Below are 14,164 nucleotides of genomic sequence, written 5' to 3' on the forward strand. Positions count from 1 at the left end.
ATGGGCGCTTCCAGAGGCTGTCTGGAAAATGCAGGCTTTGTTCAGGTGTGGAAGTGATGGGAAATGAAGAGAGGGCTCTGGGTGCCAGCAATAAATAGGAACTGATGCATAGGTGTACAAAGCAAGGTCCTAGGACCCAAGTCAAGAGGGGTCCTGGAATGAATTCCAGTGCCAATGTTATTCCAGAAGTTACACAAAGGACTAGGGAGTGTGGAGGGACCTGGGACGTTAGTTAAAAGAGAGGGTTGAGTACTGCCTCTGAAGGCTGGACAAGATTTGGCACAGGGCAGAGTTCAGCAGGCCCAGAGGGTAATGGACGGTAGTGGCTTGTTGGACTGTGGGTCCAGGAAGATCAGGTTGAGTTTTAACTGGATTCTGTGGGTATGGCAGCCACAGAAGGCCCTGAAGCTGAAGTCTGATAGGCAGAACCATGATCAAAGGCACTCAATGGCACCAACCTGGGAGGCTGGAGAGAGGGAGGCCAGAGACACGGCACAGGGAATGAAGAGAGATGATGGCTGAGTCGTGGACCACTTTGTGTGGACACCAGAACTTGGGGACTAACTGGAAGGTGGGGGGGATCAGGAGAAAAGGTGTCCAAGATGATACTTAGGCTTTGAGTGTGAACGTCTGAGTACATCATCCAAGGTCTGGATGTAGAAGAAGATTCTGTTGGTGGCTTGGTCAGTACATGCTGAAGTTGAGGGGCCCAGGAAGCATCAGAAGCAAGGGCGTATAGTTCAGGAATGAGGTTCTAGCCGGAGACCCAGATTTAGTGCCACTGGTGCAGTGACAATGTTTGAAACCAAGGAGATAAGTGATGACAAGGGAGAACACTTCAGGCCAAAAGAAATCAGTCTGACCAAGTACGTGGGTCGCCATTACTTTCAGACTGCTGACTGAGCTACCTTCCCTCTTGGCCTGTCCCAGTCTCACCCACCTTTCCAGGCCTAGCCCCACCCTGTCCGGGAAGCCTCTTCTGGCTGCTCTAGACCCAGGGATCCCTGTCTGCTGTGAGCATCTCAACACGAGCAATCCACACCTCAGCCTTGTGCTACCACCTGAACCACTCACCAAGCACCTTAAGAGCAGAACCATGGTTTATCCCCTTGGCTCTGGGTATCTTCGGGCCCAGAGCACCCACAAGACACTGAATAAATGGCCCCACCTTGATGGATTGATTAATTGATCAACTGCTGGGTTGGAGGTCAAGAAGAAGGTAGGGAGACTGGTGAGTAGCTTGATTAATGATAAAAAGACTCATGAGTGTTGATCCCATGGTATCTACTCTTTGTGTCTGGCTTATTGACTTACTGCTATGAATCAGATCTATGTGAATCAACAAGGATACATCTCGAAAACATTGTTGAGTAAAAACAAGTTGCAGATGTATGTTAAAGCCACCGGAGTAGTCAGTGCTGCCAACCAAGTACCTCTGGTTCCCCCACGCAGCAGGTGAGGCTGCGGGGCTTGCCCTGGCCATTGCAAGAAAATAGAAGCTTCTGGGTGGAAGCTGTAGGAGGCAGTGCATAACTGGCTATTTTTCATCTTCCTTTCTCAGTCTCTGTCACCCTAGATGCCTTAGTGGTTCTTAGGAACAGAACCCCTTGTTGAATGTGTCCTGAAGTGAAATATAAATGTTTGCTGTGAGAAGGAGAAGGAGAAGGAGAAGGAGAAGGAGAAGGAGAAGGAGAAGGAGAAGAAGGGGAAAGAAGGAGGAGGGGGAGGAGGAGGAAAAGGAAGGAGAGGAGGAAGGAAAGGAGGGGGAGGAGGAGGAGAAGAAAAAAGAGGAGGAGGAGGCAGAGAGGGAGGAGGAGGGGAAGAAAATGAAAGAAAAAAGGAAGACAGGGATCTAAGACAAAACTGTGGACCTCAGATGGGTCTGCTGGAAGGGCATAGTCATTTTCTGGGTGGGGGACATCCCTGGCAGTTTGAGTGGTTTTGTGCTTGGTTGCATGGATGGTCGCACCCTTGACTCCATCCATGAAATGCCGGAGGTGCCCCCAGGTATATGGCAACCTAAAACACTCTCTCCAAATTTCCAAACATTCCTGGGGGGGTGATACCAGCCCCCAGAGAACCATGGATATAGAGGGGTCACCAGAAGTGGGGCGTGGGAGGTGCAGCGAGGGCCCAGATGGGACAGCTGGGCTGCGGGAGAAGAGAATCTGACGGGTGACACTACATGACCCTGAAGCGCTCAAATTGGATGTGACAAGCTGAGGGAGTGAGGAGGACATGTCTCACAGCCTGTGGAACAGAGCGAGATCATCCTGGAGGGAGACACATGAGATGGGTACGGTAGTGACAAAATGCTCAGTGCCATGAACCACGGCCCATGGGTGGCATAGCACAGGATCCTCCGCCGATCAACAGAGCATGTTGTTTTTTCCCTCTAACACATGAGGAAACCGAGCTGGAGACGTGAGGGCTTGTCTGAGCGGAAGAGAGGTAAGTGGGAGGGGCAGGGAGGATGGACCTGGAAAGAGAGGGAGATTCTGGAAGAGAGCAGGTGGGACTAAATGGCAACCTGGATGGGACAATGGGGGGGCACCGATGCCCAGGCGGTAGGAAGAGAAGGGGACTCGGGTGTAACCTTCCACGTTTCAGCTGAAGGCCGACCATGTGGCAGAGAGACTCCAGCACGTAGCTGGAGATGTGAACTAACCGGGATCAGGGGAGGCTCCTGCCAGCTGTCCTTCCGGAGCTCAGGCTTCCCAGGGGAACAAGGGCAGCAGGGAGCCGCCTCGGGGACCCGACCTCCAGTCTGGGGGCAGCTGCTTCTCAGGGAAGAAGCAAGCCTCTTTGTGCACACCAGCTATCACTCAGCGGCCCCTCAGGGCCTCACAGACAGTTCTTTTGCAAGGCGATTTTCTTGTTTCTTTTCTTTTCTTTTTTTTTTTTTAAGAAGGCTTCATGCCTAGCGCAGAACCCAACGCAGAGCCCAACGCGGGGCTGAAACTCACAACCTTGAGATCGAGACCTGAACTGAGATTAAGAGTCGGACGCTTAACGGATTGAGCCACCCTGGCGTCCCTTGAAGCAAGAGGAAAGAAGGCAAGTCCCTGTGACCAGAAGCATCAATCCTTGGATGAAGTCTTAGGGGGCCTTTTAAGTACCCAATGATATGAGAACACAGAGACACAAGAGGGCGCTCTATTCAAATAGCAGGAGAGGAAACTGGTCTGTCCCCAGTTGGAAAGAGGGTCAGTAGTTTGAAAAACCTTTGATCAAGTATTTCCCAATGGAGCCACTATTGGAATTCTGGGTGGGATGTTTCTGCCCTACAGGGTGGTATTCTTACCACTGCCATTTTTTGTCATCCCCAACCCCCTCGATGTCACCGTGACAACCCAACTCCCCAAGTTTCGTTTCCAAACACCCTCTGCTGACAGCCCCTGTTGGCCACTGCCACCGGGAACTTGGCCGCCTCTGTTTTCCCCAACCAAGAGAGGAGTCCAGCACCTCCCGCTTTGACCTTGTGAGTTCGGCACCTCCAGGTGCTAGGGAATGGCGGGCCCCCAGTGACACCCCGTGTTGGCTGGTGTCCATGAGGACTGTCCTTCTTGGAAGGTAGGTTTTCCCTCATGCCGTTGTCCCTTGGGACTGGGTACGAGGAGGGCTGCATTGATCACATTGGAGACACAGACACAGGACCCTGAGACAGACACCACAGGATCTGCTTACAGACACCCATATCCCGGGGAGCAAACACATGGTCACATAGAACACAGCTTGCACAAAACTTCCACAAAGCAAGTCCAAAACAAGGTACCCTTCCAGAGCCCAGAGGGCCCCAGAGTGTGAGTTCTGAGATGTTTGGATCATTAGGTTTCCAAAGACAAGCACCAAAGGTAAAACACCAGGGGTGATATTCCAAACACTGACCAACCGATAAGTCCTGGACCCCGACCAGTCAGAATGGAGACGGGTGTAGACAGCTGGTGGGAGCACTGCCTTCGTTATCAGCCCTGCAAACAGCCTGCGGGCAGAGCCCGAGTCCCCTGTGGGACACCAGGCAGGCCAAGGTGGCCGCTTGGGCAGGACAGAGGTGATTTTGGGGGGAACACGCACCAAGGTAAATGGCAGTCCAGACAGGACCTGGGAGACGACTAGCGGCCCCAATGCAGGGACTAGAAACCCAGCCAGCATCAGGAGAACAAAGCGGCTGGAGAAAGACCCAGACTGCTCCAGTCCTCAGCAGACGCCCCGTTCCCATCCCCCACCAGAGAGCCCGGCGTTCTGAAACCGAGGTGGTCTTCGAGTCCCACGAACGTGGCGCCTGCGGGCAAGCACCTGTGGGCACAGCCCCACCGGGAGAGACGCTCACCGCCGCTCAACACAGACGGTGCCACCTCTTACTCTACAGGAAGCAGAACCAAATATTGCAAACCAAACGTGATTCTTACCCTCCTTCGAAGATTTTGATCCTCGCTGGCTCCCCTCTTTTGGAGGCAGGAGCATCTTCCTCCGGCTTCCCTCGCTTCTCTTCTGACTTCTGCACTCTAGCTAGATCTTTCTGGCCTTCCGGGGAAACCAGCGAAGGGAGGTGAACCTGGCCCACCGCAGAATGACAAAATCACTGCTGTTAAACGGTAGTCATAGAACGGTGCCTTTGATGGCACTGCACGCTTACTCTTAACTGTGTGTAGCTCACTTACTCTTCCCTCGACCCTGTGCAGATGTGTTAGTAGCTGCAGTTTGCAGAAAGAAGGAAATGGATCCCCAGAGAGGTGAAGCCCCTTCTTCAAGGCCACGTGGTTAGTGTCAAAACTGGGACTCCGACCAGGTCCTTCTCCTGGGAAGACCAGGCTTTCCCACGGGAGCTGTGTTTGCCTTTCCTTTCACACTAGTCTAGGACCTTCTGGGGACAGGTCCTTATGCTGGTGTCCTTGGTCATGCCAGCACCCAAAACAGGGCCTGCCTCAGAGAGGATGGGTAAGGAATGCGGAGCAAATAAATGAAGACTCCATCCTGGAGATGAACTGGTCCAGTTCTCTTTTATAGATGAGGAAGTCAAGGTCACCCTCCAAGTTAAGGACATTGCTGGGAGCAGAGTGCAGGCGTCTCGAGGGCCCTGACCATGCTCACTGATGGGCATGCACCTGGAGGGGGGTGTGCAGGCTCTGGCTGGTAGTCTGAGGGAACCTGATCTTTTCACAGAGCTGTGGGCCCCAGTGGGGAGAGCTGGCTCATGAGAGCAACAGGTCCTCTAGACCCTCTGATGGCAGCAGCAGGTGGGGGCATACCCTTGAATAGGGAGCAGTGATGCTGGGCTGGGGGCTGGGGCCCACGGTGCCAGGAGTGAGATTCTCGCCCTCATTTATGCTGCTGTCAATCAAGGTCAGGTTTACAGCCAGTGGGAGAAGCAACCATGTCTCTGTGGGCGGGGGTGATCTAAGCCCCAGGCTCCTGTGGCAGCCATGACACCTGCCGCTATAAAGGTGGGTTGGGCTGAGCAGAAAGGTAGCTGGTTGGGCATCAGGGAATCTGAGTTTTGGCTCCACATGGGCTAGTGCGTGCTGCCTTTGGGTGGATTACTTCATCTTTCTGGGTTTAGCTCACCTCTGAGGGGATTTAGATCATCCTGAAGATCCAGGTCAGGGCCAATGCCTATGACTCAGTGACCCCCCCCCCCCCCCCCCACCAAACAGTCCCTTCAGAATTGGAGATGGGAAATCAAGTGAGGCTATGGACCGCGGCTTTGGCAGAAGGCAGCTGACTTCGTGTAATACCCATGGGTTTCCAGAGTTGCTGTTCTCACTCCTATCTCAGCCTGCCATCTGGGCCACCCACAGAATGAGCAAGGGGCCTCCCCCAGGCCGATGGATGACTTCTCTCTCACAACCAGCTGTGATGTCTGGGCTAAGCTGGAGGAGGCTGGTTTGGGTGGCAATGAACCACTCTATCAGGAGACACTGCTGGAACGGAGCAGGTGGGCCAGGGCTCCATGTTGGCTTTTAAAGACAATAATACGATTGTCTTTCAATCATAAAAACGATTATTGAGTGCCAATGTGCCAAGTACTGTTCTAAACACACTTTGTATATTTTAACTCACTTACTTATCTCCACAGTCCTATGAGCTAAGTATTTTTGGTATCTCTAGTTTACAGATGAGGAAACCAAGGCACAGACAGAGTAGGTAGCTGGCCCAAGGTCACACAGCTAGTAAGCGAGGCAGTGGGATTCAAATCTGGGAATCCTGACACTGGAATCCTTATTCCTTCTGTTTGCTATATGTGGTTGTCAAAATGATCCCCAAGGAGAAAGAAGCAGGAGAAACCTGGGGAATGATTGGAATGTGGCTCCCACATGAACTTTTGTATAAGCTTGAGTTCCTCCCGGGCTTATGTACAGAAAAAAGTACCTATGACCAAAGTCAAACCCGACAGGGTGACCTAGACCTTCATGAAGACAGTTTGGAAGATCTTTAAAATGCTAAGATAACCTGAAGGGCCTTTTCAGAGCTACTAACAGAGAACAGAAGCTACAAGCTCAGTACAGTAAAGAACTTCCTTGGAGCACTGTCCAAAGATAGGTTGGGTTGTACCAAGAGGGGGTGAGCTCCCCATCACGGGAGATATGCAAGCAGTGGCCAGAGAGAGAGAGAGGTGTAATTGTAGCAAGGCATCAAGCAGTGGGCCATGCAGTTAATATTAACGCACCAGATTGGCGCACTTCTGGCAGGAAATCTGCCAGTGAATCTGTTGAGTTATTCCGAGAAAAAGTTTGCAGGTTTCAGCTCATTTTATGAAAGCGGCATTTTAAGCAAAAGACTGCTGAACTCCATTAAGCTAAATTAACTCTTACTTTTTCGTAAATGGCCTTTTAGTATACAGTCGTTAAAGCGGGGTGGCAGCCCAGATCATTTGAAAGGGCTCTGGAGTGAGGTCTAATTTTGAATCCAGGCCCCGCCATGTCCCATGCAGCCCCGTACAGGTTACCTAACTTCTCTGTGCGTTGGCATTCTCATCCATAAAATGGTGATGTAGTACCCTAACTTTCAAGGTGGTTGTGAGGATGAAAGTGAAGTCTAGCACACCACTTGGCCCACAGCAGGTGCACAAGAAGCTGTAAGTATGAATATAAGTATAAAAGCATTTTGGGAGTAGACGTAGCCAGCAAGATACACAGGAGAGCAAATCAGTCATGATTTGCCACTTTATGGCAAAAGTGGAAATCTCATTTAGGGACGTCTGTAGACTGACAGGACGGTCAGAGAATACATCTGGGAAACAATCCTGTGAAGCATATCCAGCTGAGCTAAGGACAAACTCAGTGCACAAATTTCACTCAATGATAGAAGAGGAGGACGCAAACACAGGAGAAGTTCCAGAACACAGTTTTGTTCATTTATCTGTAAGATGAATTTAGTTTAGTGGATTTATGCCTGATTTGAGCAAAGCATCTGGCCTGAAGACACACTGATGAACATTTTAAAATTTGCAGTCACTTTTACGGCCTTCTTTCCTCAAATATTTGGAAGAAGAAAAAATTGAGTCTCTGGAGTCAGATCTAAGTGCAAATTCTGGGCTTGCCAAATATCTACCATATATGGCCTTGACTTCTCTCACCCCTGACCCTCGGGTCCCTCACCTATAGAGAGGGGATGGTCCTCCTGCCTCATAAGTAGAAATAACCACTGACTGGATTCAAGGGCCCAGCACAGCGCCTGGCACACGGAGGCTACTCAATCGACAGAACAATGTCAATCGGCCGACATGGCACGGCCGGGGTCCTTAGGCTGGCCTTATCAGGGTATGGAGCTGTTTGGGTATCTGAAGCAAAGTTGGAAATATCAAATTTCCAATTTCCTGAACTTGCAGGGGTCACTCTATGGCTCCTGGAGCAGCCTCAGATCAGAGGCAACGGAGGAGTACATGTGAACCCCTAGGGAAAGGTGCTGCCACACAGCACAGCTGTGAGTGATCTTGCCCCCTACTGGTGACGGGGAGCATTGCAGCCAACACTTTCTTTTCCAGCCAGCTCGTGGAAAAGAAAGAAGAAATATTTCAGGAGTTGTTTGTGCCAAATTCTAGAAACTCTGGGAGTGGGAGGATTCTGAGTGGTAACCAGAGAATGGAAATAGCAGGTGTAGAGAATAAGAAAAGCAGGAAAAGGCTGACAGGACAAGGAAGGAACGTGGGCAGTGTCATAAAGTTTTCAAATTGCTGCAGACTTTCCCATCAGCCAAGGTTTCCGATTCAGTCTTTTGGAGATTTTTTCTTTTTTTTTTTTTTTTTTTTTCTGACTCAGATGGTGTCTTTGCTTTTACAATAGAAGCTACTAATGGGAAAGAAGGATCACTTTAAAGCTTACTTTATCGAAATGTATCTAGTCTGACGATGAGGGACACACAAAGAAACCCAATAAATATGTTTTCTCATACGGTGGTCAGTCACAGGAAATCTGCCCACTCGTTCTGCTCTAGTTATGCAAATAGAACTGGAGGAGAGTGCGCCTTTAAAAGCTCAGCACAGGCTTCAGCAATACAGCAAGGAGAAGGAGAACAAGGCAGACTTACCTCTGTCATGCGGGGCTTGCGGGAGCTGGATGGCACAAGCCTTCCTGTCTCAGGATGCGGAGCTGTGGCCATGGTATATGTTTCTTTGCTCACCTTCTGCTTAGACCTCAGGAGGGACAAAGCAGCTTTAGTGGAAACCCCCGGAAGGTTGGGGTTGTACAAACTTATGCACCAACCAGCGTAAACAGAGGACCTCCTATCTGCATGCTGGATGTGATTTGGCTTAATGTAGTTTAAATAGCACCAACTGACATTAGTGGTCGTGTGGAGGCTGGGGAACTGCAGTACCTTCTTTGAGTCCGTACCTTCTTGCGACTTGGCTGGTCTGGGGGACGTTTCTGACAGAGGCAGCGAGCTGGAAGGTGCCAGTGGAGGGAGGTCAGGTTGTTCCTTGGAATCTTCTTTCTTCACACTCAGTGAGGGCAGCCCTCTTCGGTGAGGCTTAGCGGATGGCTGAGCATATTCCTTCAAAGCCTCTGAGCCTGCGGCCGTCACGTGGGACAACGAGGAGTGAGGAAGGGGACTGATTTCCTTTGGGTCAGACGGATCTGAGGATAGGCTGGACAGTGTTTCTAGCTCCCTCCTGGCCTGGCCCTGGCTACCCAAGTGGGATTTCTCCGGCCTCTTGCCGTCCTCCGTGCTGGTGAGCACCACGCTGCACGGTTTTACCAGCTCAAGTTTTTCATCTGCCTTGGAAGCCTCCTCTTCCTTCACCCTTTTTTGCTGCTGGGTTTCCATGGTAAGTTCAAGGCTGCCAGCTGGTGAAAGGACACGTTTGCTCCCCCCGACCGTTGAAGAACTCCCCTCCGGGCTCAGGACGCTCTCCGAGGACAGGGAGGCGCCTTTTCTTTCGGGCAATGTCACAGGCACTCTCAAGTATGGAGTCGGGAAACCTCTGCTCTGCTCTTCGCTCACCCCAGCCGACCCAGGCCGGACCTCGTACACATCCGTCCCACACACAGTTGTCCCTTTGCACGGGGGCTCCTCAAACTTGGGAAGAGTCACGGTTGTTGAGCTGCTCTGGGACTGGGTGACCAGGATCTGGGACAGGGTGGTGTACATGGCACTCCCGTAGGACGGCATGTTGGTCTGAATGCGGACGGGCACAACCAGGGATACCATGGTGTCTGGGCAGGCGGGCAGGGTCAGCGGGGGGGCTGATGTGGGTGCCGAGCAGCTGGCCGGGGGAGCCACGGGGGACAGCTGGACATCGCTGCTGTACTCTGTGCTGGGGGAGAGGCCGGCGGTTCCCGTTGCCAGCGGGGCCGGGCTGGTTTTGATCTGGGGCAGATGGCTCTCCACGTCGCCGGGGAGCGGAAGCGAGAACTGGGATTGCAGAGGCAGGAAAAATCCAGAAGAGAGTGCCGATGAGGCAGGGTACGGCACGGGAAGAAACGAAGGGGGCTGCCGGAAGGGGAGGCTGGCTGGGTGAGGCATGAGCTGGGGGAGGTGGAGCTGGCCCGGGTGCAGAACGGTGGGCTGGAGGGGCAGTGGCGGGGCTTGAAATAAGGAGGGAGGAAGCGGCGGCATGGAGTACGGGGCGGAGAGGAGGCTGGACATGGCCTGGGTGGAGAAGAATTCTGAAGACTGTCCTGGCTCGTGCTGCAAGAGGGGCTGGAAGGAGAAGAGGGAGACGGGTGGGGGCAGGTAGGGTTTCTCATGCAGGGGGAGCTGGGCAACGGGGTGGTGGAACGCCTGCAGAGCTTCTGTGTAGGGCGGAGTGGACCCCAGCTGGGGTCTGTCCTGCCCCTGGCTCTTGCCTCCCGGGTGCCCACTGTGCGAGGTGGCCGCCGAGGAAATCTGGGGCAGTGAGCTTTTGGCGGAAGGCTTACTGCATGAGGGCTTTGGTTCCTCGCTCTCCTGTCGTCCCTTGGGGGCGGCCTCTGGCTCAGTTTCTGGAGGCCTGCTCAGAGAGGCCTGTCTCACCAAAAAGCATTTCCTTCTCTCTGGCGGGGCTGTGGGGGCCGCCGGGGCAGCGGGAGCCGCTGGGGCCGGCGCCGAAGAGCCTGTCAGGGACAAGCTGCCGTAGTCGAATGATTTGCTGCGTGTCTCGGTCATGTGGGCGGAGTGGGAAATGTTGGGGCTCTGCTCTGAGGCTGACCTCCGCATCTCTCGGGCGTGCGGGTGGTGGCTGGGGACGGTCAGCATGTGGGTGCCCAAGGGTTTGGGGCGCGTGTCGGACGAGAGCCCGGGGGCCTCGGCTTTCCCGTGGTCATCCCTCTCGAAGGAGGCGGAGCGGCTGGACCCGCTCAGAGAGACACCGCTCTCCTGGCTGGGGCTGCGAGACAGGGGCGCGGAGGACTCGAAGCTGGACTCCCCCGATGACTGGGCCATCTCGGCCAGGCGCAGCCTCTTCTTCTTAGGGGGCAGCTTCTCTGCAGGGAGCTGGGCGAGCGTCTGGCTGCGCTGGGGCCACTGGAATCCCTCTGTCTTCTCGGGCTCCTTGGGAGGTGGCTCAGGCTCCGTGTCTGGCCGGTCGGGCTCCTCCGTCACCAGGATCTCGGGGACCTGGATGTTGGGCTGGCGGACCAGCCTGGGCTGCAGGGAGTGGGCGGAGCGTCCGTGTGGGGCAGGCGGGGGTGAGGAGAACGGGGCCGGGGGCTTGTCTTCCCCTTCCAGGCCGCTGGGCTGCTCCAGGGAGTCGGACTTCTCGAAGGAGCTGGTGTGCTGGATGACGGAAATTTCTTTGGACGTTGTTCTCCTCTCCTTCCCTGACTCGAGACCAGACCCTGGCTTGGGAGTCCTCGGCGGGAAGCCCGTGGGTCCCTCCAGGGAGGGCACTGACTTACTCGGTTCTGCTGGTGACTTGGTGGACTCCGGGGGAAGGTTCCGAGCAGCATCGGAGGGCCCGGGGCTGCCAAACTGACTTTTAGTCGACTCAAAGGCAGGCGGCTCTTCCTCATCCCCGAGGCTCTTCTCCTTCCTCCTCTTCCTCAGCGGAGTGAGCTCCAAGGTGGTCCCCAGCTTGTAATGCATCATCTGGGACCAGGGCTCGTGCTCAGCCTGACTCTTTTCGGCTTCTGGGGACACGTGAGCACCTGCAGAGACGGGCTTTGTGATCTGCAGCTCCGAGCAGTAGTACTTCCTGTGGGCTTCGTAATTGTCCCTTTTCTTGTACCGAGCACCGCATATGTTACATTCATAGATCACCCCTTTCGTTTTCAAGCCCTTCTTGGTCTTTTTGGTGAGGTCACTTTCCTTGGGTTCCGGCTCGTCCGCGGGTTTGGAGGCTGTGTCTTTGCTACTGGGCCCGGCCTCCTCGGAACTGTACTCCCCTCCCAAAGGTAGTTCGATGGCCGGCTGGCGCTTGAGCATCCGGGGGTGGGAGGTAAGCACTTGAGTGCTGCGGCTCAGGGCTTCGGACTCGGTGACGTGGTCGTCGAACGAGTAGCTACCTCGGAAGGTGTGATGGGGGGTACTGAGGGTGCAGGTGGCGGAAGGCATTGAGTGGCTTCTCAGCAGAGGCACAGGGGGGGTGGTGCTGGGCGGGTGCTGGAGGCTCAGCAGTGATTGTTCGGGCTTCGTCGTTTTCTCGCCGTGGGACGACAGGGGCTCCCGGTAGAGGCTGGATTTGGGGGACTCCATGCTGCTGCGCCTGGACAGCGAGCTCCTCCTCGGCTTCACGCTGTCTATCTCGCTGGTGTCCACCACGGCCTCGTTGATGGTGATGAGCTTGGTGATGTGCTCTATGACCTGCGTCCGGGGCACAGACAAAGGCACCAGGCTGGGCTTGTCTTCGGTGGACAGCGGCAGGAGGGGCTGCGTGGACGTGGCCGTCAGCATGGCGGTCCGCTGCCCGATCCGCCCGCACTTGCCGAAGATGATCTCGGCATAGGACCTGGCGTTGGTGTTCGGGGGGCTGACCTGCTGCTCGGCGCTCTCGGAGCGGGAGAAATATCCAGACTCCGTGCTCCCTTTGCTGCCCGGGCTCAGAAACGCCTGCTCGTCCATCACCTTTTTCCTCTCACTCAAGCGGAGGGCCAGCTTCTGCTTTATCGTGTGGGTGTCTTCGGGTTTCTGGCTCAGGGGGTGTTCGGAGGAGGGTTCCGAGAACGGGGTGGGGTCCTCAAGCGACGGGGCTGAGCTGGACTGGGACAAGGAACAGCGGTCGTGACTGGAGCCCTGGCTCCCAGAGCTGTACAAGCCGCTGGACAGGAGGGGGTGCTTGGGCCTGGGGGAGAGCTCTGTGGGGTGGGCAGACGTGGTGCCTGTTTCCTCTTCTGAGTCTGTGCTTTCCCCCTCGGTGGGCTCCTCGAACTCCTCCCCCGGGATCCTCTCCATCTCCAGCCCCGGGGGGTACATCTCGCCGCCCACCCCGGAGGCCAGGCCGGCTTTGATGCGGTGGGCGTGGGACTTCCTGTGCTTGTACAGGTTACTCTTGGTCTTGAAGGAGAAGCCGCAGGGGCCGCAGGGGTAGGGCCTCTCGCCCGTGTGCGAGCGGATGTGTTTCTGGAGCACGCTGGGCTTGGCGCAGGGCCGGCTACAGTACTGGCATATGTACTTGCCGGGCTTCTGCGGCTTCCTCTCCTTCTTGGGCGCCTCTTCTGGGGGCTTCAAGGTGACCTGGGAGGGACGGGGCACAAAGACTTTGGGGATGCCAGGCAGGTCCTCGGGGGGGATGATGGAAGCGTGGGAAGGCAGGAGCTGGCTTGGAGGATGGAGCCCAGGGGTCACGAAGGAGCTTGAGGGTCCAGGTCTCATGGGGTCGACCAGCTGCCACGCGGACCCCTCCAGGAGATGCTCCGGTTTGCCGGGCGACATGAATGCTGGTGTCAGAGGGTGCTGCGGAAGCTTCGAGATGGGGACGGAGGTTTCAATGGAGGACCTCTTAGGGCCTGTTTTCTCCTGAGAGCCTTCCCTAAGAACCGACGAGGGGCCCGGGAAGGGCTGCGGGGCGAGGAGCTCTTGGAGGGGGCCCTCTGGGGTGGCAGTCGTGCCGCTGCCTGGGTACGGGGCACTGGACGAAACACTGGCCTGCACGGCCTCTCCTTTGGTCAGCCGCTTCCGGGGACTTCCCTCAGCCTTCTTGGTGCCCTTGACACTTTGTTCAGGATCCATGACCTCCGCAGAGACTTCAGATGCTATTCAGGGAGGGTCGGGGCAGGCTGCATTTATGAATAATCCAAGTGTCCCAAGGAGGCGTCTGGCTTTGGCCACATTGGTCAAGAGCTGCCGGAAGCCAAACCCAAGATGGGCTTTGGGAGTTTTGTTTTTTGTTTATTTTATTTTTTTTGCGAGTGTCACTGGCTGCGAGCGGACTCAGAGGAGGTCATCGGGGCCCAAACTATTCACACTGGTGAGGCATGGCCCTCTACTTCGAAGACAGAAAATGCGCCAGCACTTTCTGCCTGAATGTCTGTCCTGGAAACGTCACGAAGGATGTCAACGTTGCCATCCTAGTGTTTCAGTTGGCAGTGGCAAATGGCCACCCACGAGTCCCCTGTGTGCTATGCGAACGGTTGGAGGCTGGAGACATCTGTGTGCACGGCCCGATCATCCCTGGTCCCCGCACTAGACAAGCCACGCTGGGCGCCTCGGGCAGCTCCGGCCGGCCCCTGCTCCCCTCTGGTCCCGTGTTGGAGATCAGTGGCCGCAGAGGGGAATTCACGCTCTTCTGTTTGACAAAAGCACACACACA

At 55.1% G+C, this 14,164-nt stretch overlaps 1 protein-coding gene across 2 annotated transcripts in view; it reads right to left on the bottom strand.

The window, feature by feature from the left end:
* Nucleotides 1-14,164, bottom strand: part of HIVEP3 (HIVEP zinc finger 3) — a 95,218-nt gene that overhangs the window by 45,445 nt on the left and 35,609 nt on the right. For both annotated transcript variants that reach the window (XM_030328167.2, XM_030328166.2), the window contains exons 2-3: nt 8,527-14,140; nt 4,410-4,555 (exon numbers count right to left, since the gene is read on the bottom strand). In XM_030328167.2, the coding sequence (XP_030184027.1) occupies nt 4,410-4,555; nt 8,527-13,584 (5,204 nt within the window). In that variant the 5' untranslated portion in view covers nt 13,585-14,140. The remainder of the gene's footprint in view (nt 1-4,409; nt 4,556-8,526; nt 14,141-14,164) is intronic.

Source organism: Lynx canadensis, chromosome C1 (genome assembly GCF_007474595.2).
Source record: "Lynx canadensis isolate LIC74 chromosome C1, mLynCan4.pri.v2, whole genome shotgun sequence".
In the NCBI taxonomy this organism is placed as follows: domain Eukaryota; kingdom Metazoa; phylum Chordata; class Mammalia; order Carnivora; family Felidae; genus Lynx; species Lynx canadensis.